At 41.6% G+C, this 26096-nt stretch overlaps 1 protein-coding gene across 9 annotated transcripts in view; it reads right to left on the bottom strand.

Annotated features, from left to right (window-relative positions):
• Window positions 1-25564, bottom strand: part of FAT1 (FAT atypical cadherin 1) — a 168288-nt gene extending 142724 nt beyond the window's left edge. For 8 of the 9 annotated variants that reach the window (XR_008445230.1, XR_008445231.1, XM_054031028.1 and 5 more), the window contains exons 1-2: window positions 22224-22307; window positions 7139-10420 (exon numbers count right to left, since the gene is read on the bottom strand). Coding sequence is in view for 7 of the 9 variants with exons in the window: in XM_054031028.1 (XP_053887003.1) it covers window positions 7139-10420; window positions 22224-22230 (3289 nt within the window). In the remaining 2 variants the exon portion in view is untranslated. Of the gene's footprint in view, window positions 1-7138; window positions 10421-22223; window positions 22308-25093 lie in introns of those variants that run through there. The other variant, XM_054031029.1, reaches the window with a different exon arrangement.
• Between the last annotated feature and the right edge of the window lie 532 nt (window positions 25565-26096).

Here is a 26096-nt window from a genome sequence, read left to right as displayed (position 1 = left end):
GAGAGGTGGGAAACTGCCTCACTAGAGTCCCTCACTCCACATAATGATCTTGGGTTACTCTCAGTTTCAATGGAAGTCACAGGAAAGCTATTATGGGAGCAGTCAGATCTTGACCTTGCCTTAAGCAACAGGAAAGAGAGAGGCTGAGCAAAAGCAGCAGCCAGTGCTGTAGCCCTATTGTAGAGCATTATCACCTAGAATAAAGTGAGGAGCAGGGGGTAAGTTCATTCACCCACTGGTCCACATGACACATATCACTTGCATTTGCTCTGCCATGGCAGCAGCGCTTCACCATTTTGTGATCCAGTAAAATGTAAACATAAAAATCCATGATCAATGAAGATTCAGGAGGTACTGAAACAAGGGGTAGAAAGGTAATACTGTATTTGTTCTCCCCAAGAAAATATACAATTTTAAACTATTATACATTAATATTATTAAAAAATATATCCGTTTATTTCAGTTAATTAAAAAATAAAATCAATAAATACAATAAAGGACAAGTGACCACATAAAAAATTAAAAATATATACTTCATTAAACATTTGTTTCAGTGTATTCAATTGGTTAATTTAACAGGTTTCTGAAAAAATACTTTAGTTTGTACTGTAACAAGTGTTCAAATGAATCCTATCATTAAAATACTGATTGATGATGCACTCAAAAATTAATATGAAAAACTTTAGAGGGGGTTTACCACAAAACTACAAAAGCTGTTTTAATATTATTAGTAATCCCTGTATCTGAAGTCTTTATTAATAAGCAAAATCACAGTAGTTGAAGTTTTGGACACAGTTAGCTATACTGCTGGAATTCTTGATGTTTGTCTGACAAATCATTTTATATTAAGATACTAATTGCTATAACAACTCAAAGAAAACGTTAATAAGCAGTTGGTAGCTGGCCATTTTCAAAAGCTTCTACAACTACTCTAAATTCACCAGACTTTGGGGGAGTAAATATGGCAAAAAATCCATAATATAAGTTCTGCTAGCAATAGCATGATGTTAAAATATTAAAAAAAAAAAACACAACCTTATCAGGGTTTACAGTGAATACTGAATTAAGCCATTTGCATGAGTGCATCTGTCTATCTGAGGAAGCTCTCCTTAGGCTCAAGTGACAGTTGGTTTTGGACCTCAAAGGATAAAGTATTCCATCTCCAGTGCCCCAGGTGCATGTGTATGATTTATACAATATTTTTGTCTGTTGTCTGTAGTACATATATTTGTTATGGAACATGTTGGAGCTTTCATGCTACATCTCTGGGAACTAGTTCAGAGGTGATTCTCAACACACACAACCAGCTATGGCAGTGGCTCTCAAACTTTTTTTACTGGTGACCCCTTCCACATAGCAAGCCTCTGAGTGTGATCCCCCTAATAAATTAAAAACACTTTTTAATATATTTAACACCATTATAAATGCTGGAGGCAAAGAGGCGTTTGGGGTGGAGGTTGACAGCTTGCCACCCCCTATGTAATAATCTTGTGATCCCCTGAGGGGTCCCAACCCCCAGTTTGAGAACCCCTGAGCTATGGTTTCGTTCCCTGGAGCAGCATGAAATGTGTATTTGGGTTCACACATTTTTGGTGAACCTAAACTGGTTGGTCCCAGTTGTTTCTCCTGAGGTTTGCTTGAAGTTTTGGTTTCCTAGCAAATGTTGAGCCAACCCCAATAAAACACATAAAAATGTTTTACCCCACTACTGTCTCCTTACACCCAAATAGTCTCCAGTAGGGCCTCCGGACTTTAGGCCAGGGGTGGGAAAACTACGGCCCGTAGGCCGGATCCGGCCCCTCAGGGCTTTGGATCCGGCCTGCGGGATTGCCCCCCATGGCGCTGTGGGCCCCGTGCTGCTCTCAGAAGTGGCTGGCACCACGTCTCTGTGGGCCCCACCCCGGGCAGGGGGGAAAAGGGCTCCATGCGTTGCCCTTGCCTCCAGGCACCGCTCCCCGCACCTCCCATTGGCCAGGAACGGGGAACCGTGGCGAATAGGAGCTTCAGGGGAGGTACCTGGAAGTGCGGCAAGGGCAGCACACACGGAGCCCTCCGCCCCTCTTTCCCTAGGGGCCACAGCGCTTCCTGGAGCGGCGCAGCATGGGCCAGGGCAGGCATGCAGGGAGCCTGCCCTGGCGCACGCTGCTGCCACCCCGGAGCTGCTTTAGGTAAGCAGTGCTGGCCCGGAGCTTGAACCCCTCCTGCACCCTGCCCCCCAACTCCCTGCCTGCACCTCACACCCCTCCTATACCCCAACCCCCTGCCCTGAGCCCCCCATACACCCCGCACCCCAACCCCCTGCCCTAAGCTCCCTCACACACCCTGCACCCCTCCTGCACCCCAACCCCCTGCCCTGAGCTCCCTCACACACTCCGCACTCCTCCTCTGCCCCAATCCCTTGCCTTGAACCCCTTCCTGCACACCGTACCCCCTCCCACACCCTGCACTCCCTCCCACACCCCAACCCCCTGCCCTGCATACACTTTCCCCACACAGATGTGGCCCTCAGCCCAAAAAGTTTGCCCACCCCTGCCTTAAGCTGCCTTATGGAATGAAGGCAGGGACTGCAAACCTCCCACTGAATCTTCAAAGATGGCCAACTGCCCCACTCTAGGATTTTGGTAGCCATATAGTAAGCCTGTCCCATGTACATATCCAAATAAAATATTGATAGGGGAATGCAAGAGGTGCCCAACTTCCTCATCTCCATTCATTAGCAGTGAGACTAGAAAATACTCCATTTTTGGAGTTCTTTCTTGCCACGGGGCATTCTAGGGCGCAACAGCTCCAAAACAAAAAAGGGCATTTAAAATGACAGAAGCACATCGAGGGGATCGTTTTCCAATCCTCTGATTGCCGAGTTGGGGTGCACAAGGACATGTGGCTGCCTGAAAGTATATCCTATGAGGGTATGTACATACTAGTACATGAGAAAGCATGTTCTAGAACAGTGGGGTGCGCACAAGAGGATCCTTGGAGGTGCGCGGCAGGAGGAACGCTTCTTTTTTTTTGGCTTCGGCAGTTCGGATGGGAGGCTGAGTGGCTTTTTTTTTTTTTTTGCGCTTCGGCGCGGCAGGCGGTGCATGCTCAAAAAATTTTTACTGATAGGGGTGCACGATCAAAAAAGTTTGGAGACCACTGTTCTAGAGGAGGGCAACTGGCCTGAAGGCATTAGAAGAATATTAAGGTGACAAAAATCAAGCATTTAAAACGATAGGAAATGGCTAACTTAAGGTTGCACAGGCACTCAAGAAACCAACCCTAATTTTAATAGGCTAGAACCCTATTTTATTAACTAATTGGGGACTGAGTAGTTCATAAAATCAAACATCTCAAAAGTTGCAGTAGGTAAGGTTCTAAGTATTAGTACAGCGCATAGTTTTCTTCTTATCCTTTCAGCCACTGCAAAGTGATTTCCAATCCACTGAAGGCATTGGGATGTGAAAGGATGTTGTTCTTCACTTACATTGCTGTCATTATTTAATTTCACACACACACACTCGAGAAAAAAGGTTCATATAAGCGATCATTCATAAGAGACTGGTGTTTGTAAAATTGAGGTGCTACTGTTATTTCCTAACTTTTGAGCTTGACTTTGCAAATTTAAGGTTCTTGAAATGCAAGTTTTGTAGGTAATTTCCTAGCTTTCTGAAAAAAACAAACCACCTCCAGCCCCAAGAAATTCCATCATGTTGAACTGTTTTCACACCCACACCCCCTCATAGGTTTTAAATTCCCCACATGCACTTCATGTGATTCCCACCTTTGATTCCTTAAATATAAGATAGGTGGTTCCCTTTAGATACTTGGTATCTTAGTTTTGAGTCAAAAAAGTTTCCTAAAATATGAAGTCTACCTACCTTTGGACTGGGAGTAACATGAATGAAGCAATACGATGCTGCCAGAGGAGAATACCTCGGAGACAACTGGCTCAAGGAATAAAGGGCTCTTCCCTACCCTCTCAGTGAATCTAGAAAATCAGTCACACAGCTGTTTGTCAAAAGTCCAATCTGGTCTCTCCCCCCCTCCAATCTGTTGCTTCTCTACTCTGTCTCCCAGTCACCTATCCATCAGCCTATTCCCTATTACCAACAGCAAAGGCAGAATACCACGGTGATGAGTGGCACAAATACTATTGCACTTATAAGTATAATAGAGTCCTTGTATGGTCTCCAAATAAGCATCATTAAAAGGTTTTATTTTTAAGCAGTGTTTTAGTGTCAAGGACCTCTATATTCTTAAAACATACTGGGAAGGGCTTGGTACCTTTTAAGCATCTTTTCTCAGCTTTCTTTTCAGCCTTTTGTGGAGGGGGGGTGGGGGGGAGTAATTGCCCTTTTTCCCCAAAAAGGCTGAAAAAGAGGCTGTACATAGAAGTAAGCAATCTGATTTCAACAGCATGTATAGTTGGGCCTCCTACTATATATGATTATTAAAATCAAAACACAAAAATAACACTATATATCAGCAATGAAAATAGGGTTAGCTAACAGCAACTTTTAAAATTGAGTTTACACATATCCACAACACTATCCCTGCCAAAAGTATTAAATAGAAGCCTTGGGACCAAATCCTGCTTGCCTTATATGAGTAGTCCTATTAAATTCAAAAAAGTAAGGCAAACAAGATTTGGCCTTAGGTTTAAAAAAATCACTTAGGTAAATGAAGGCGTAAAAGGAAACATTAGACACATGATTCTGCCACCTACTTAATGAGAGTGGCAGAATCAAGGGCCATGCACGAATGAACTGGTACTGAAGAAGAAAGAATGGCACCTAGATAGTAAAATGGCAAAACTGGATTAATTCTACAGACCCACATATGGGACTAAAGTAAGACTCTTTTCTACATAAAACAAACTTGAATATATTTGCACTAAAGAAGAGACAGAATACTGAAAAGCATAAATAATCTGTCAAGCATGCCAAAAACTAAACATGAAATTATTAAGACTTTGAAAGTAGTTCATTAAACATTTTCTAAACCTACTTTGTACAAATATAAGGTAAAAGAGGTGAAACTAATTACAACTCTGGAGATCTGCTCTTTAACAAGAACCAATATTATTTTGATTAATAGCTGACTTTCTAAATAAATATTTCAAGCGACATTTTGTTCTTCTAAATCTTGAAAAGCTAAGCAATCTTATGGGCACAACTCACCAGTACTCATGGGACACTACAAGATGTGTATAAATAGGGGTCTAACTAAATTGCAACAAAATGACCATTTTTCACAGGTTGGTTAGGGTATAAATGGCAAATTTTGTGGATGTGTTCATACAGCTGAATATTCCATGCCACCTTTACTTCTGTGCTGCTGCTGGTGATACTGCCTTCAGAGCTGGGCGCCCAGCCAGCAGCTGCCATTCTCCAGCCACCCAGTTCTGTAGGCAGCACAGAAGTAAGGGTGGCAATACTACTACCCCCCCTACAATAGACCTGCAACCCCCAGCTGGAGTTGGGTTGGGACCTCCAGTTTGAGAAACTCCGTGTACTTCTACTATAGGATAAAAGTACAGAAAAGACCAGATTTCATTGTCCGTTGCACGTTTTTCCACAGGCACGAATTTGGCAGACCCCTATGTACAAAATATGGAATCATTAAGTGAGTTGTAACTTGTAACTAGAGTTACCCACAGACAGGAGGTAGGTCTACACTGCAATTAAAAACCCGCAGCTGTCCCATGCCAGCTGACTCGGGCTCATGGGGCTCAGGCTGCAGGGCTATTTCATTGTTGTGTTGGCCTTCCAGGCTCCGGCCTGGGCCCAGACTCTAGGATCCTGCGAGGTGGGGGTATCTCAGAGCTCGGGCTGCAGCCTAAGCCCAGGTGTCTACATTGCTCTTAAACAGCCCTGCAGCCTGAGCCGTAGGAGCGTGAGTCAGCTGACACGGGATAGTCAGAGGCGACTAATTGCAGTGTAGACATACCCTGTGAGACCAATTAATAAAACATGAGCGAAATCTTCAGATACCAGTGAACTAATATGAGTTATGACAGATTACCAATGGTGTAACAGCGCAGAACTCTGCCCATGATTTCTGCTTAACTTTGTTATTTGTGCTTCGGTAATCTAGCACTGAAGGTATGTGAAAATGCATACAACTCTTGGACACAACGTATCAGAGTACAGTGGCATGAAAGAAAGACTGTACAAGAAGACATCACTCTGAATTTCTTTGATTTTGTGAAATTTAATATTTTATTTTTTAAAGAAAAAATTGTATGGGGGAGGTAGAATGAGTAGCAATTTTCATTTTAACTGTGTTAGAGACACTTATTCAAGAAATAATTTATAGAATTTTAATATTTTACTGAGGTTATAACGATAGCACCTTTGAATGAATTAGACTGGAATAAAATGCCTCCAACAGTTCTTAACCTACTAATCACTGACACAACAAAGCAACACCTCTGAATCTGTTATATCAATGCATATATGAATCCTTTATCACCATAAAATATTATATTAACAAGCTGCAAATGTATTCACATTTTGTTTGGAAGAAGTTTATTTCTGTTCGTTCACCAAAAATATACAGTTATTATTGTTAGGGTGAACAACAGAGAAAGCTACTAAATAAATTTACCAAAAGCAGCAAATATAATCAGCACACAGAGAAGCTATATTCAAAGGATAGCAATGATCTAACAGTTAAAAAAAAATAAAAGAAAAAAAAAGGCAAGAAAATTCCAAAGTTAAAGTTTTTACTCTTTCCCTAAGGCCAGACTGTAGCATCCTGGTGAGTCTTCACTTACGGAACTACTCACATGAATAAGTTCTTAACAACGTGAGTAAGAGCTCCACAATCTGGACCCCATATAATATTCCTTTTGGAGCTCATGTGGGAGAGGTTTTGAGACCAATGTATAATATGTGCTGTAAATATTTAATCCAAGTAGGAAAAATGCAACTTTATCAAATGTTTTCACTTTGTTTCACTTCCTAACAGTGTGCATCCACTAAAACTGTGAAGAAAAATATATAAATTGATTAGAAATGTTTAATAAAATAGTGTAAAAACACATTCTTATCACTGTTAGTGCTTTAGGTTTGTTTGGGGTTTTGTTTGTTTGGGTTTTTTTTAAATACTGGAAACAGAATAAGTGAATTAAGATAGGACAAAAAATTCTTACCTTTTTCTTCATCTATTCTGAAAATGCCAACACCAGATCCATCTCTGATTGAATACCTAATCTCCCCATCTCTTCCTGCATCCTCATCATAGGCAGTTATTGTCATCACAGATGAACCAATAGGGACATCTTCTTTTACAAAGCCCTTATCCACAAAACTGGAAAACCGTGGAGGGTGCAAATTTTCATTTACGTCAACCACCTCAACCTCAACGTAACAGGTAGAAGATAATGAAATTGGCTTTCCTTTGTCCTTGGCCCGTACAGTCAGGTTATAAACTTGTCTCATTTCAAAATCCAGTCTTTGTACAATACGTATTGCTCCACTCAATTTATCTACATCAAAGGTTCCATCTCCACTATCTAAAAGGCTGTATCGTACTTGACTTGACTGGCCCACATCAGGATCATATGCTTCCAGCCATGTGATAATAGTTCCTTCTGGAAGGTCCTCTCGAATTTTCACATGATAATTCAATGGAATAAATTTAGGAGGATTGTCATTGACGTCTTCTAAAGATACTTTCAAAAGTACACTGGAAAACATCTGAGGTTCTTCATTTGGCTGGTCCCTGGCCTCTATTTTCAGGAAATGCACATGTTGGATTTCACGATCCAAAACCCCTACAACTTTCACAACACCTGTCGTACTGTTAATAGTGAACATGTCTGTATCTGTAAGAAGAAAATATTTCACTTCCCCATTGGGCCCCAAATCTTTATCTGTGGCTTCAATCTGAATGATTTCGCTGTTCAGCTCCTTGTTTTCACTCACTTCAACAAAATAGCTGTCCTGTAAAAACTCTGGTCTGTTATCATTGGCATCCAAAATTTTGATATATAAAAGATGCCAAGCTGACTTTTGTGGTATTCCCAGATCATACACAGTAATATTCAGAGTGTATTTATCTTTTACTTCTCGATCAAGGGGAGATAAAATCTTTAACATTCCTGTTTCCAAATCCACAGTGAAACTACTATCATTATTACCTCCAGAGATAGCATAAACTAGTTTTCCATTGAAGCCAATGTCAAGATCAGTGGCATTCATAAGTATTATGCTGGAACCCACCGGTAGGCTTTCCTTCACTTCAACACTGCTTGAAAGAGTACTTCTAAACTGAGGTGCATGTAAATTCATAGAGTGAGTATCAAAGAAAGCATCCTCAACCTCGCCATGATTGTGTGGCTTATTTGCCTGCAGTAGTTTCTCTGCCAGCATTTTGGCTACACCAGTCTCTTCACATTGCAAGTTTACTGGTTTACGACTGGCAGCTACTGTTATGTTGATATATAATGGTACTGCAAAGTTCTCACCATCTGTAGCTGTAATTCTCAGACTATGAAAAGATACTTTAGCACCTAAACCATCTATTAGAGATTGCTTCAGGGAAAGCACCCCAGAGTTTGGATTTAAGATAAATAAATCTAATTCATTTCCAGATTCAATCTGGTATCTCACCAACTGGAGCTCATCAGCATCAATAGCAGATACAGTAGTAATTTGTTCTCCAACACCAAGATCCCTAGGGATTGTTCCCTCACAATTTATTTTTTCAAACAGCGGTGTGTTATCATTCAAATTATTTAAAATAATAGTAACAGGAACTTCAACTTCTCGACGATATGGTATGCCCCAATCAGATGCTCGAATCCTTAAATTGTAAACCCTTGGCATCAATTCATAATCCATGTCTTCCGTGGTACTGATAATACCATTGAAATGGTTAATCACAAATGGTAAAGGATTCAAGTTTGCAATGCTATATGTCACATAACCATTCTCACCCTCATCAAGATCTTTTGCACTCACACTCATGACACTAGTACCAACTGGCACATTCTCATCGAAGGAAGCTTTATATGATGTCTGAGTAAATTCAGGGGGATTACTGTTCATGTCTCTTACTTTAATCAACACTTTTGCAGAGGCTTTTCTGTCACTTGTCATGACTTCAAGTTCAAAATGGGATGAATATTGTGCTTTTATGGGTTCTAAAGTGGTAATAAGACCTGTGTGCGGGTTTAAGTTGAATCTGACTTTGCCTGGTGCATTTTTAAAAATGTATTTTAATTGGGAATAATTAGGCAAAGCTTTTACCATTATCACAGGAGTGTTTGGAGGGGCAAATTCACTTATCTCTGCTCTATACACATCTTTTTCAAATCTGACTGGTCCAGACTTAAACAGTGGGGATGTCACGTGAATAACTTTTACAGAAGAAAACTGTGAAGGATTTCCTTTATCTTTAGCCTGAAGAGTCAGATTATATCCAAAAGGTTGGCTCTCCCAATCAATGTGGCCAACAGCTTTGATTTTATATTCTTTACCTCCTGGAACAGACCTCACTGTTTTGAATTGTTGAAGTGGGTCACCAGCCACAATACTTAAAGATGCTATTTCTCCATTTGAACCCTGATCACTGTCCTCAACAGTCACAATTGCATATGTTGGATCCTTATCCAATTCTGAAGGAGCCAAGACAACAGCTGTAATAACAGGAGCATATTCATTTGCTTGCTCTACGTGAACAGTTAGCCTTGCCATGCTGCTAATACCGCTGCTGCCATACAATTTCATTCCACGATCCACTGCGAGGATTTCCATCTCATAAAGCTTAGTTTCTGCATAGTCGAGTCTTCCAGTTAGAACCACTGCACCACTGGTTGGATGTATAGCAAACATATCTGTTCTTTCTTTAAAACTGTAGTAAAATTCTCCATTGGTTCCAATATCTGCATCTGTTGCACTTACTCTAGCAATGCTGGTCCTTATTGCTGTATTTTCAGGCAAAGAAACACTGTAAGATGTTGGAGAAAACAAGGGTCTTAAGTCATTTGTATCCAGTATCTGCACCCTGACCTGTGTGCGTGCTTCAGCATTAGTATTCTTTTCAACTGCTTTTACAGTCAATATGTAATGGTCTTTCACCTCTCTGTTAAGAATAGCTGTATTTCCTCCCTTGGTCCGTATTCTCAAAAAGCAAAAGTTTCCAAGAATATACTCTTCAGCTTTGAACAAGTTTTCATTGTCACCAGATATAATTTTGTATCTTATGTCCCACAGTGGATTTGCAAGGTAAATGCCCATTTTTACTGGCTGCTCAATATAAGTCTTGGCTGCAGAATTTTCATACACCGTGGCATTGTACTGGACTTGTGTAAATTGCACTAGTGAAGAATGATATGGTCTTTGATTTCCTTCACAGTTTCCAAAATGCTGCACCAGCAGCAACAGCAGCATGGTCAAGGGTCTCCCCATGGTGGCAATTATCAAAACCCCTGAAACAAAATAAAGAATCATTAACTGAGGCTTTGCAAAAATTACTTGTGTCATTTTAATTTTGATTAAATCCTTTTTGTATTTTAAAAATCACATAATTAAAGTCTTACATCTCTAATATGGCTAAAAGTAACATGACTAGATTATGATCTCTCAAAGTTTCCGTATGTTTCAGACAAAGTATTCAGCAAATACTCACCAGCAACCACACATCACTGAACAAAACCACTAACCCAGGAACCTATCCTTGTAACAAACCCCGATGCCAACTCTGTCCACATATCTATTCAAGTGACATCAACATAGGACCTAATCACATCAGCCATACCATCAGGGGCTCGTTCACCTGCACATCTACCAATGTGATATATGCCATCATGTGCCAGCAATGCCCCTCTGCCATGTACATTGGCCAAACCGGACAGTCTCTACGCAAAAGAATTAATGGACACAAATCTGACATCAGGAATCAAAATACTCAAAAACCAGTGGGAGAACACTTTAACCTGTCTGGTCATTCAGTGACAGACCTGCGGGTGGCTATATTACAACAGAAAAACTTCAAAAACAGACTCCAACGAGAGACTGCTGAGCTAGAATTGATATGCAAACTAGACACAATCAACTCCGGTTTGAATAAGGACTGGGAATGGCTGAGCCATTACAAACATTGACTCTATCTCCCCTTGTAAGTACTCTCACACTTATTATCAAACTGTCTGTACTGGGCTAGCTTGATTATCACTTCAAAAGTTTTTTTTCTCTTAATTAATTGGCCTCTCAGAGTTGGTAAGACAACTCCCACCTGTTTATGCTCTCTGTATGTGTGTATATATATCTCCTCAATATATGTTCCATTCTATATGCATCCGAAGAAGTGGGCTGTAGTCCACGAAAGCTTATGCTCTAATAAATTTGTTAGTCTCTAAGGTGCCACAAGTACTCCTGTTCTTTTTGCGGATACAGACTAACACGGCTGTTACTCTGAAACCAGACAATTTAAAGGTATCTTTAAATAGTCTGAAGCATACGGCAACTTTATAATAAAAATAATAGAATAAGATAATAAAATGTCAAAAATGTAACGATGTAAGTTCATAAACCCGAAAAATAGGGAATATTGCTATACCATGGAAGGATTGATAAATTAAATGCCAAAGTTAATTACACAATTTTTTACTCTGTCATGAAAGGAATATCTGAAAGCAACTACTAAAGAAGTCTACTAACTTCAGTTTGAATTTTCTTGCAAATATTAAGTTTGTCTATATAAAACTAAATTTAAGACTAAGTAAAAAATTAGGCTAAAGGACTTCCTCTCATTTATTGTAATCTGAAAATCAACTGGAAAGTATTCATTGAATATAACTATACCAATAGCTACTCAAAGTTAATATACTTTGTCATATAGCATACAAATGAATAAAATTCCTCCACATGTAACAAACATATCTCATTCAAGCCCAAATAAAAAGCAGGTAATGATTAGCTGCCACAATTGTTATTAAGGTTATACCATACTAAAAACAGTCTCTGACATGTCACCATTACAGGCCATGTGTTATTGACTTGTTTTATAAATAAAAAAAATGAGTGGTGTCTGGATAACCCCAGTGCTTCATAATGGATTACCAAGCCTTTCACTTCAGGTTACTGGGTCACATGTGGCACCAGTACAATAGTGACAGAAAGTCATTCTCATGCCTTCTAATTTAGGCTGTTCAATGGCTAATGTCAAAAGATAGTCTCAGTGCAGTTCTTAGAATATGTTAAGAGTGTAATCATTCACTCCTCTGGACTTCCGAGTGCAACCACTCTATTCTAGGTCTGTTTTAATTATTTTACAAGCTTTCTGCAATAGGAACTGTCTGTATATTGCATCTTGTGGTAGTGCACATCACAAAAAATACTTTCCAAATTAACACTAAATTGGCATCCTCTCAGTGGAGAGGATGAGGATTCAGCATGTGGAGAGAATGAACTACTTTCTTACCCTTAGAGCAGAGTGGGAAAACTACGGCCCGTGGGCCAGATGTGGCCCACGGGACCCTCCTGCCCGGCCCAAGAGGCTAGCTCCCTCCCCTGCAGCCTCAGCTCACTGCGCCGCTGGTGCAATGCTCTGGGTGGCAGGGCTATGAGCTCCTGGGGCAGCACAGCTGCAAAGCCCAGCCTGACCCAGTGCACTGTGCTGCACGGTGGTGTGGCTGGCTCCCGCTGGGCAGCACAGCTGCCTATCCTGCTGCTCTGGACGGCGCGGCTGTAGCGCCGCCAGCCACTGGTGCTCCAGGCAGCACAGTAAGGGGGCAGGGGAGTTCGGGGTGGTGGTGGTCAGGGGGTGGGGTTGTGAATAGGAGTTAGGGCAATCAGGGGACAGGGAGAAGGGGTGGTTGGATGGGGCCTGGGTCCCGGGGGGCAGTCAGGAATGAGAGGAGGGGTTGGATGGGGCAGTCAGGGGCAGGGGTTCTGGAGGTAGTTAGGGGACAGGAAATGGGGGTGGGTGGGGCTGTCAGTGAACATGGGGTGTTGGATGGGGCAGGAGTCCCGGGGAGGGGTGTCGGGGGTGAGAAGTAGGGGGAATCAGATAGAGGGCAGGGGTCAGGCCAAGCCTGACTGTTTGGGGAGGCACAGCCTCCCTAACCGGACCTCCATACAATTTCGGAAACCCGATGTGGCCCCTGCCTTAGAGCTATCCCTGTCAGAACAAAGTTGAAGCAAATAAATGTTATGAAGGGAGAAAGGGGGACTGGCCCAAAAAATTTGGGGAGGCCATTAAAATTACCTTTCTTAAAGGACCTCTCCAAACTTTTTTTGACACGCCCCATATTTAACTGACATAGGCAGAATCTTCAAGTCACCGTTAGCTTTCTTTTCTTCAGCAGCAGGAGAGCCCAACTGCTTGCACACGTGTCGATGCATAGTTGCCAACATTTCAATACAGGACAAACTGTGATGAGAGGGAAGCACTTTGAGGACCTCACAACTACCATAGCATCACCTTTCATTATGAGTGTTTGCCCTCAGACCACTATGATGGTCATCCTGAAGGTCTTTCTGAACTCAGTAATGGTATTAGATACCCAAATATCAATAGATGTAAGGAATCGACTACTGCCTGCAGCAGGACCAGAGAGTGTTCCCCATCCTAATAGATTCAAAGTTGACCACAGTGATCTGCACATTCATGGCCTCCATGCTTCATCACTGTAATGCATTGTACCTAGGAATTAAATCACCAACCTTCAAACAAAAAAGTTGCAGCCCTGCTTGCTCAGCAAAAAAGAATGATGAGCGCACATCACTCCAGACGTCTGCTCTCTACTCTGTCTCCCTACTAAATACAGAATCAAGTCCAAGGCTTTTGTCATTATCGTCAAAGTCCTCTAAGGGAATGCTCCAGATTAGCAGAGATTCTTCTTCATATAGCATGCATATGACCTTCTAAAACAGCTAGTTTACACTGGAAGAACAGAACCATCAACCACAAGAGCAAGACTCTAGGCAGGAGGCAGAACTTGCTCTGCAGCTGGCCCATGAATATGAAACTTACTCCCAATAGATGTCAGAATCACCACAAAACTCAAAGCTGTCAGATCAAAATGTTAAAACCCTCTTCTTTGACATCCCTATCCTACAGTAATAATTGCTAGCAAAATATCGTTCTTCTGACAGGAGACGAGATGGACAGAGATCCTTGTGTGGTTAATTTAGATTTTACAAAAGGTATTCAGATGCTACAATGCTGAATATGAACCGCAACAGTTAGTTTGGAGAGGTTTGCAGTAGACCACACTCCAGATAACCTGAGGCTCTGGAGGTTCCAATTTCTTCCTCCAAAAATATAAGCTATTATATAGGACATCTGCCAAAAAAACACCAAAAAAAATATGGAAACACATAAATTAAACAAAATTCACTAACCCAAACATTTTAAATCTTTTCTTTTTTTAAAATCCTTTATTTTCTTTATCCCGTTCTTCTCTCCTATGTTTGATTATTCTCTCTCGTTTGGTATTCTCTTAATTCATAACCTACCATACTTGATCTTTCCTATTTTCACCTATTCTCCAGTGTCACACTTACTCTTCACTGTGCTCTTCCATTATTCTTCTTCCTGTGATCCTCCCCTCCTCCTGAATTCTATTATCTCTCTCTTCTCCCTCTCCTTCCATCCCTTGCTTCTAGCGTGGCTTCAGCCCCCTTCTGTTGTCTCTTTCCAAAGTCCTTCACATTGTGCCTTCTTTTTCCATCTCTCCTCACAAGGATTCACCCTCCTCTAGTTCCCACTCCCTCAAGCAGGCTTCTGAAACAGGACAAATGGGCCAAACCCCCATTACCTCTTTCCCCTACACACTGATAAGCACCTGACCTAGCTCAATAACTAAGATGGTCCATCTCATGGCTAGATGTCACAATGACAACTCAGAGAGAGAGCTCATTCAGGCAGCCAGATAATGGCTCACCCACAACTACAAATCAATTAGTCAAAGTCCCTGAAAACTGTGGGACTTAAGCTTGGACCATGAAGCCTGTGGTCATATGAAGCCAGAGGGAAGGGTTGATAACCTGACCAGTAATTGTTTGGAGAAAAAAAAAAAAAAACAACTGTGATAATCTTTCAAACCAAGTAATTAGTTTACACAAGCAACATTATTTCCATAACTAAAAAAGGCTACAACCTTTTAAAAATTAAATCTAAGGTTAGAGTTGGTACTTAAATTATCTTAAAATTGGGGTGGGAGGTATGATTTTGTGGGTCTCAAATGACAGCTTTGTCAGGAAGCTTGCACACTTTACCTGGGTTATCACCTGTTGTGTGAATAAATAGAGACTTGGATCCCCAGGACTTTATAAGCAATAAATTCACTTAACAAGATAAATAAATGAACAGTTTCACCCTAAAATTACTCCAATAAATATGTGGATATGTCAATAGTTCTAAAACTCACGGCAATTTAAGAGGCCATTAAATTGTGCTAAAGGGCATGTTATAAAATGACTCAGCCATTTTTTTTAAACGCAATCAACAAGAGGCTAATCAGAAACATCTCACAAAAGTGCTTTGACTATACAAGGATCTCAACTGTATCTCTGCTTTTGCAAGCGGAGGGAACTTTGCTAGAGCAGACACTGCTTTCAGTGGCACTGAAATATAGGAAGGGTTGTCACCTCCACAGCGGTGGACCACTCGCTGAAGCTGTTCACGTTGTACTTTTCATGGGTATAGACAGGAGTGGAAGAGCTGTCCTAATTAATTATACACGTGCCTTATCCATCTCTCGAAGGTATTTATGGAGCACTGATCATCTTAGTATCTAAGCAGTGAAGCAGAGCTGAGGCTTGATGCTTATAGGGGGCAATAACTTTGGCAGAAGCCAGGGTCAAGCACATAACAGCAGTACAGAGGGGCACACCATGCATGCATGGCACTAATAATCCCCGGCCTCTGTATCAGAGAACCCTCCATGATCTCCCTAAACTTTCCCATACACAAGGTGATTTGATGGAAACTCCACAAACTCACCCTTAGGGAATTTCTTGTGCCCTCCTGTTACCCTCCTGTGGCTATTTTCACATTAAGGCATGATTTGGCGAATTTGTTAAAATTAAAGGGTAAGGAAGGGGTCTGCATCTGAATTTGTCTTTGCATTTAAGATTATATTTTAAATTCCTCCAATTCTGAGGTTATTGTGTTTTTGTTTTGTTTTTTAATTCAAAAGCAAATTTTCAGAAACCACTCTTTGATAGAGCTTACATTATATGACACTATGCAAATTTCCCCTGTCCTCCCTCAATAATATTATGGAATTCTTCTTTTTAGAAGGGTAATCAGACACACCAAACCTGCAAAAAAAATTAAAAAAATTCAGAAATGGGGCTTGTTTTTGGCTTAATTGGCTTGTGAGTTGCTTGTTGGCTAATAGCTTGTTGCTTTTTTTGGGGGGGGGGGGAAATCGGTCTCAGCAAGAAGGGGCAAGGGGAGGGGCAAGTGGGGCCAAGGGAGGGGTAGAGTTAGGCGTACACAGCGGACCCACCACAGTCCCAGACTGCATGCCAGGGGGAACTAGTCACAGAGTGTTGGGGTTCTTAGGGATTGGCTTGTTTTGGCCTTGTTTTGAAATGAAATTAGCTTGATTTTTTGCTTATTGTGAAAGTTGGGGTGCTTATTTACCTCGTGAAAGTTGGCAACTGTGTTTCCATTACTAATAACACTTTTGACACTCCTGCCAACCTTAAACTTACCAGCAGCTGTTAATATGGTACCAAAATTTGAAAGATCATATTCCTTTCATAAAGAACAATGCATTCATCTGTAAACAGACTCCAGTTTTATCTGGTCCTCACATCTCACTTTGACTGAAAAAGTGAATCTTGAACTTCTGAAAATACATTAAACTTTTCAGAAGTCTGAGTTGAATAGATGTAAATACTATTAGCATTCTAACTACTCCATCATTATTATGTGACATCTAACAATATTGTATTATACTTTTAAGCAGTTATTGCTTATTTTCCATAGGAACTTCAAATACAGAATCTGTCACTTCTAAATAGTACACAAATATTTAAATCATGATTGCCTGGCTGTCAGTAAATAATCTAGCCCTGAACAGCAGCTTAGACAAATTGCTGATTTAAAACCTGGAACAAGAGATGTCCATCAGTTACACAGAATAATAACCCACTTAGATAAAATTACTAATTGACATTTCTGTACCTCAAAACATGAAGTTTTAAATGTGGGATTTTCAGTTTGTGACATAATTTAGACAGATACTGGAAATTTTAAATAATAGATCTCAGATTATCTGAAGAACACTATGTAATACGTCATGACTAAGACACAAAGATATGAAATAATGTTAATTCTATAGACAAAAGAATGGGGGGGGGAATCTAAATGTAAAGATGTCAGGTGATGTAGTAACAATGCTTTATAAAAACACCTGACTGTATTTTATCACCTACAGTTCATTCTTAGTGAACCAAAATGACTATATTCTAGAAACATTTTAGCCAAAGCTACATTTTAAACTCTTAAAATTTTGTTATCTCTGAAATATCACAAGTCTATGATTTTCTATCCATTTTCAAAATATAGCAAAATTGTTTGCTTAACAAATTCATTGCCACATGTTCATAAAAGTACACAGTATACTTTTTTGGAATGCCATAACCAGACATTCTTTGATTTCCTATTGGGAACAAATGATTAATATTCAAATTTTTCTTCAACATTTCAGTTTTAAATATATGATGTAATTGTTTTCATATAGTGGGAGCTTTCTTACATAAAAGGAGACTTCACTGATAAAGATACTGTATCACTTTGAATAAGAAAAAATACTAAGACAATTCAGAATTAGTAAATATTCATGCAGCAATAAAAAGAATGATTTTCTAAAATTAGGCCAAAAGTTAGGGCTAGTATGGTTCCACCACTACCATAGCTGTAAATCACTGAATTAAACTGGGCACCGATTTTTCAAACACATGTAACTTATTACTATTTATATTCTAGTGCCCAGAGACTATAACCAAGCTTGGGGCCCTCTTGTACTAGTAGGCACCACACACTTACACACACTTTAGTAAGAGGCAGTTCCAACACAAAGGAGCTTGGAACTATGGAAGACAGACAAAGGAAGTTTAACTGTCCCCATTTTATATATGGGGAACCAGAAACGACCTGTGCCTGCTGGTAGTGTGTGTGGGGGGAGGAGGGAGAGGGGAGTCAGAGTAAGGGAGGCCAGTTTCAGCAGTGTTACAGAGTATGCTCAGTACAAACCAAGCAGCAAATCTGGGGGGCACATAACCCCACATGGTGTCCGTCCCCTCCCCAAACCTCTGTGGGGAACTAAGACAGAGAGCTATGCCCAAAGTTGCACAGAAAAACTGTGAAAGAACCCAGAATTAAAACACAGATTTCCTGAGCCCTAGTCAAATGCCTTAACCACAATACTATCCATCATCTACTCACAAGACTATCCAGTTGAGTTCAGTGGGACATGCATAAGTGACTACAGGATTAGGTCCTTTCTTATAAGCACAGTTTGTTCTATAGCTAAGGGAAACTTCAATGGGAGTTTTGCATATTCAAGAAATGCCTCTAGTACAGTGGTGGCCAACCTGTGCATCCAGAGCCACATGCAACTCTTCAGAAGTTAATGTGTATCTCCTTGCATAGGCACTGACTCTGGGGCTGGAGCTACAGGAGCCAACTTTCTAACGTGCCGGGGGTGCTCACTACTCAACCCCTGGCTCTGCCAGAGGCCCTGCCCCCACTCCACCACTTCCCACCTCTCTCCTGACCCTGCCATGCCCTCACTCCTTTCCCCTCCCGTCCCCCCTCTCTCTCTCTTCCCCCCCAGCCTCCTGCATGCCACGAAACAGCTGATTGTGAGGTGCAGCTGTGAGGTGCGGGGAGGGAGAGGGAAGGCGCTGATCAGTGGGGCTGCCGGTGGGTGGGAGGCACTGGGAATGGGGGAGACAGGGGAGAGCTGAGCGGGAGCTGCTGATGTATTACTGTGGCTCTTTGGCAATGTACATTGGTAAATTCTGGCTCCTTCTCAGGCTCAGATTGGCCACCCCTGCTCTAGTACATTCTTCTGCCAATGAAAACTGGGCTCTACAGTAGTTTCTTGTGTTTTGTTCTACTGAGATTTTTCCATGAATTTTTAATGAGTGGGAACTAATATGTGTGCACGTATAGACAGATGTAAATAAACATGCATACACACACACACACACACTTACATCAACGACTTCTTTAATTTATATACTACATTAACAAGCCAAAACATTTTTATACACCAACATCACTAATTAACATCAGAACAGCTCTGGGGAGTAGTATTTGTAAACTTCTGAGATATGAATCTGCAAACACTTTATTCATTCAAAAAGTTGCTACTTGAGTAAGAGCTTGCATGACCAGGCCTTTGCTGCAGAGCCTGAAGTGGGAGACAAAGACAATAAGTTTGTAGGCCCTACCAATATAATGACTATTATATTTTCATTTCTCAGCAATTAACAACTAACTGTTTAAAAGCATAGTTGCCTCTAGTCCTGAAGTTTCCATATTAGATTGTGACTTTTTAAAAGTGAGTCAAGTTTTAGGTTAAAAACCTGACACTACTTTGCCAGGATGCGTGGGGGAAGGGTTTGTATTCAAAAAATTAACACATGATGAAAGCTTACAGTTGAATTATTTTACTAAAGCCAGAAAGTTATTTGGAAAATGCACATTGTTGGGAAGATTAACATAATAGTTTAAACTTGTGAGTAAACACAAGCCCTATATGCTATAAACATTTTGGTTTATTAAATCCCTGAAATTGATCTATTTCCTAACTACTCTACGTAGTACACAAATACTCTGAAACCCACAATAGGCAAAAAGAAAATTTAGAATGAAAATTTAGAAGTTTTGCATGAGTAGTGATATTTGCTTGAGTCAAGGTTGAAGAACTGAACCCTCACTCCAGGAAAAGGAGACTTTAATCTTTATTGTATCTCAAACTGCTTACTATGCCAAAACAGCTCTGTAACTTTCTTATATTCATATGTAACAGTGGATTTAATGATACTCTAATGATACTCTATCATTAAAAGACTCTTAATCAGCAATTATTGTTGATGAGTTTCACAAGGGAAAATTGCAATGAGATACCATATTTCGTGCAATATACGTAATGCTTTTTTATTATAATATACAGAAAACTATCAAATACCCTGAAACTGGTAAGTCTCAATGTAGCAAGTTATTATCTTGAAACTTTTTTGTGACCAAACCACTTCATCGAAAGGGGTAACATTTTAGTTGCAACTTTGTTTTTTTAAGATTTTTTCTTTTAAGTATTGCACTCCTTTCTTCCACAGAAGTGAATGGGAGTTTTGCCACTGACCTTCAATGGAAGCGGAATTGGGCCATATAAAGCTTTTTTTCAAGTGACGTTATTAGACCATTGGGACAACTGACACCCATTATTGCTTCTCTTTTACAAATAAAATCTAAAAAAGCTGAGAAGTGAAGAGACATTACAGTAGTAATAGATGAAGTTTCAATCAACTAATATTTAAATATGCACATATAAATACACTACACATAAAGCTCTTAAAGAACAGTAACTACAAAAAAAATGAATGTAGGTATCCGTCCCATACATCTATTAATATAGTAATTTAAAACTGTGTAAAACTTATCTTAAGTTTAATATTCAAAGATATCAAGGGCAGTATAAAGAACAGGAGTACTTGTGGTACCTTAGAGACTAACAAATTTATTAGAGCATAAGCTTTTGTGGGCTACAGCCCACTTCTTTGGATGCATCCAAGATGCATGTAGCCCACGAAAGCTTATACTCTAATAAATTTGTTAGTCTCTAAGGTGCCACAAGTACTCCTGTTCTTTTTGCGGATACAGACTAACACGGCTGCTACTCTAAAAAGGGCAGTATAATTGCTTAAGAATTTCCCCTAAAAATAAGTGACATTATTAACATTTCCGATTATTGTGTCAAATTTGTAACTGTAATAAATACATGGTACGTGAAAACTTACCAATGGGGGTTTGGTTCTTTGTTTTTATAAAAGTACATTTTTTTTTGTAGTGAAACTTCACAATTTATTATGGTTGCTACACAAAATGTAAACTCCTAAAGAAGAATTTCAGTTAAAGCATTTTAGAAATAGAAACACGGGGGGAGGAGACACAGGAGAGGAATCAGGAACCTTGAGTTCTTCTGTGCACGCTTTGCTCTTTTAAGTTTCAAAGGAATCCAAGGGACAATAAATGGTAGATACATTGCAAAAGCGCAAACAAAGAGGAAAATCAGCCGGAGATATTTATTCATTGAGAATCTTCGTGGGTTTACCATGGATATTAAGTTTATAATGGACCATTAAATGCATAATGCATACAGACAGACACCTTCCCTTCAGGGTACAAAATTATCACCTCCTCTCTTCCTAGGCGTAATTTAATAGAATCCTGCAGAGGAAATTACAGCCAAGTCTCCGAATACTTCTCTGCTCATTTAAACTCGTAATAACAAGACCCTTTTACAAGCATTAAAACGAGAGAAACGGTAGCTTAATAATGAACTGAACAGAAACAGCCACCATGCCACACAAAAATAAGTCTCTAAAGCGTAGCTGGAAGGGGTGAGAATGGGAGAAGATCTTTCACATTTTTCAGCGATAACGTGGTCTGCTGGAGCCATGCAGGAAAAAGAGACTCGGGAGCGCAGGTTTACCTCATCAAGGTCTTCTCCCTCCCCCTGCATCGTGGCTTTGATTTGATTGTGTAGCAAATGAATCCAAGCCAATGACGCCGCGCCAGCCTCTTGTTTCCAAGCTCACTTCTAGGGACTTACTATTCCACTCACGTCTCCTATCCCCGGCCCCCTAGCCCCCACCATACTCATCGATCCCAGGGGAGGCAAGAAAGTGAGCGGCTGCTGCAATCAACCTTGCAGGAAGGAGATAGCGCTGGGGGGGTGGGGTTCATACAGGCACCTTCCCATTCACCGTCCACCCCCTCTTGCCCCCAAACTCCCTGCCCAACTTCGCAGGACAAAGTCCCCTCCCCGGGGCCAGGGGCTGCAGCCTTTGCGGGCTGCGTGCGAGCGGGGCAATGGGAGCAGAGCCCGCAGACAGCAGCCCGGGATCAGCAGGCTCTGCACTCTGCCAGCTGCACTCCTTTCTCTCGGGCCCCCAGCCCCAAACTTCTGCCCCACGCCTCAAACTCGCCAGAAAGTTTCCCCAAAGAGGCCGCCAGAGTCAGGCGCGCCCGTCCCTCACCTCTCATTGCCGGCCGGGAGAAGATTTGTGGAGCGGCTTCGTGGGCGCCCAGCGCCGCATGGTGACCAGCGACCCCTCTTTCTCTCCTCGCCGCCTTCTCTCTCTTTCTCTCCAGTCCCTCTCCCGGGCCGCTGCACTCTGCATTTCTATATTCCTCCGCAGGCCAGGCCTGCCACCACAACCCCCCTCCGGAACTAATTTCCTTGGCATGAAAACCTAAACCACACTTCCAGAGACTCCAGGGCTCCCAACCATCTGGCTCCTAAATTATTATACCCTTCACATCAAAAGATCCACTATCTCTCCTCGATGGCAGGACTCATTTCACTGGTTTCTGTTTAAAAAAAAAAGCTTTCTGTAAGCAGAGGCAGTGAAAACCCAACCTTCCCCCTGCTAATTTTTGTTCTTATTGGCACACATGCTTCTGTTGGTACTTGAAAGTTAAAAAATGAGCAGAGCGGAGTATGATGTCAGTAATCTAGAAACTGAAAACGGGGGATCGTTTCTTTTATTAAAACTTCGAAGGTTGCTGTTTAGAACCATCCGAGATTATTGCAATCGGCATTTAAATTTATCTCGTCTCATTTACAAGACCATAATTGCTTTATAGTTTCCTGCTTATTCCACGAACCCTTAAAAGGAATCCGGCTAGAACCAAATCAGCCTCCTCCAGTAATAACACACCACTCAGTACAAAGTTCCCAGTGCTACGAATGGGAGTGTTTCCCTGGCACTTGTATGCACAGCTGGGTAAGAAAACCTACACTCTGCAAACTCCAGCTCTGAAAAGCGGCATGCATACTACGCCCTGTAGCCCAAACACCACTAACCTCCTCATTATCCGGTCAGAAATTGAAGACGGAAAAGACAAAAATACCAACTTGGAAGACAAGGACAGCTTTGTATTCCATTATGTACAGTTATTTTACTAGACGGCTTATTTAAAACTTAAAAAAAAAACAGAATTCTTCAGACAATAGTCTGGATATTTGTAAATATCTAAAAGGACGTCCAAATATACACCAAAAACAAAATAAAACCTTATGCATAAAGATTATCAAGTCCAAAATGTAAGCGACGCCGGACCAAATCCTGCACGTCTTACTCATAGAGTAGCCACAGTGATTACACTGAAAAGAGCAAGATTTGGCTCAGTGTAATAATCTCTCTTGCCCCTCGTTTATTCACTCAACCTTGGGGACAAGTGTTTAGGGTGTTTAAAAGCATAAGTGGAGACCTAAATCATGGGAGCCAAAGAGATTGTTCTCAATATGGAGCTCTCCAGAAAGGATTTTTTGGGAGGGGAGGAAAAACTAAGGTCAGGTATTTCATGGCTCCCCGCTGAATTAAATTTTCATCATTCAGTAGCTGTGTACATAAAAGTCTCTAACAAGTTATGGGGGGGGGAGGATAAACAGTTAAGCAGACATTGAGACAGAACACCATGTAAAGAAAGGACTTTTACACTGACCTGAAATTATAACCCTGGGCTCGCTGGTACTTTTATTTGTAGTAACAGTGTACAATTTACGGTTTAGTAAACAATAGCATGCAAGCTAATATGCATACACACACAAACGTATCTCTGTTCTCTGAGACAGAAAATCTTAACCACAGCAATGGGTGGGATTGGCCAAATTATTTATATAAATGACCATATGTAAGATGCGGTTACCTGAGGGGATCCTGAGGTCTTATCTTTTACAATGTTTGCGAAATTCTACTGCACGTTAGCTATAAGTTGCATTGGTTTTGAAAAGGTCCAAACCTTTGATTTAGTTCCTAGACATTCCTTGAAATAGTAAATGCTATCAATAAAGAAATAGCCATTTGGGATAAAGCTAAAATGATATCGTCCTGGTGTGTAAATGTAAATAACATTAAAGATTAATACTCCCAAATATTCCTTGGAGTGATCTCCATTCATTAATAAATGATAAACGCTTAATAACGATCAAACATTTGTTTGGGGAATTCTGACTCGGCACATTCACTGAAAAACCTAATTGCCTGGAAGAAGCCGGAGTTCATCGCTACAGGAAGCAAGCAAAGAGCGAGAGAAGATTAGAGGAGCACATTTATTACGCATTCGCCGTGCACCGTTTTTTCCTACCAAATCAATCAATCAATCGATGCGGCAGCACTGGGAGCCTCAACGATTCCTGCCTGATCTGTGACTAAATCTTCACACATTCAGGACCGGATCACAAGTAATCGACTCACAAATATCTCAAGGTTGCCTTGTTAGTGGCTTGATGGAAATGATTGTAAAGTGAGGGGCAGGAATCGTCCTGACGCAAAGACCCCGCAACCTCATTTATTATTCTAGACAGAACTGCAGCCCCTCTAGAGCAAGGACCAGCGGGATAAGAGGGAAGTGGGGGCTCCTCACGGTCCCTCGTGTCTCCGGACAATGCTGAACTTGGCAGCCTTGGGGGGAGGGGGAAGGAGCCGCTGTACCCAGTGCGCAGGCTAGAGGGCGCTGCACCACAATACATCGTCCCGGACTCTTCGTTCTCCTTCCCACAGGCACCATTTCTAAAACAAGTTACACTTTAAAATAATGCAAAACCCAGTAGAACATCTTTGCAACAAGCCTTCTGAAATTGGTTCTGTATTTTACGGTTTTGACTGAGCTATCTAGATATCTTTGTCTATATCAAGGGAGGGAAATATATATGTGTGTGTTGAGGGGTCAAAACATAGGTATACATAGGAGTGTGTGTATATACCCACACACACTAACCATACAAACACAGTAGTGTCTACTTAATTAAAGCCTAAATATTTCCATTTATGCTACTGGACAACATAAATACACACATTTATTTTTTTTTTAATCCAGGGAAAACAAACATCAAAGAACTCACCAGACCAGCTGGACTTAATACTTGTCTCCCAAAGTCCACTCTAGTTTAGTTGATCCCGGCACACTTTGTTTAATTAAAAAAATGGTCAAGCGTCTAAAGTATGAACTTTGCCAGCCTTCTGTTCTTCAGCACATGCCCAACGCGTAGCAAACCCAGCGCCCGTGCCCATATCCCGATGGCCGCATTTCGGCGTGTACCCATTCGATTTTTAAACTTGAAAGTGGGTGTGGGGAGAAAGGAAAGGGACGGAACGATCCAAGTTTTTCAAGACATGTCCAGGCAAAGAGCGGGTAGAGTTGAGCAGCAGGCGCAGCAGCAGCAGACAGCGAGCTGCAGTGGATCACCGACTCACTCCCTTTCCTCTCGCTCGCTCTTGGACATCGCTCACTGGAGCGCCGTCCCCTCCCTCTTCCAAGCGTTGGATTGAAGGGATTCTCCAGCGGCGGCAGCCTGTCCTCCTACCCTGGCCCCAGCGGCTCCCTGGGGGCGGGTCTCTGCCTCTATCACCGGCACCTGAGCCGGAGCCTCCCTCCCACTACCGCTCGCAGCGTTTCCTGAGTCTGTGTGTGACAGCAGGTGATGCGCCGCTGCCTTTCCTGGAGCTGGAGCTTAGTGGCGGCACGTCCCGGGTCTGGCCTGGGAGTCGGGCTCCGCTGTCACCGTTCCAGCCCCTCTTGGCAGCAGAAGTTTGGGCTGTTGCCGTTCCCTTCCTCCACTCCTGTATCGCCCCCTCCCTCGGCCTCTGCACTACAGCAGCACAGCACAGCCTGTAGCAAATGCTGGGTAACTTTCTCCTTATAAACCTTTGAGCTACGACTCCGCTCTCATCCTTTACTTCTCAAACGCTTTACTAACACTCCCCCCCCCCCCGGAGGGTATTGCACATCCACCGGGTGCAATTTCGACCAGGTCATACCTGGATCAACTCCAGGCCATTTGTCAACAGGACAGTCTAAAAGGACTATTATGCTAAATTCCAATGACCACCCCCCCCCCCCCGTTT

Source organism: Malaclemys terrapin, chromosome 5, assembly GCF_027887155.1.
Source record: "Malaclemys terrapin pileata isolate rMalTer1 chromosome 5, rMalTer1.hap1, whole genome shotgun sequence".
Lineage (NCBI taxonomy): Eukaryota > Metazoa > Chordata > Testudines > Emydidae > Malaclemys > Malaclemys terrapin.
This window is presented reverse-complemented; position numbering and strand designations above follow the sequence as displayed.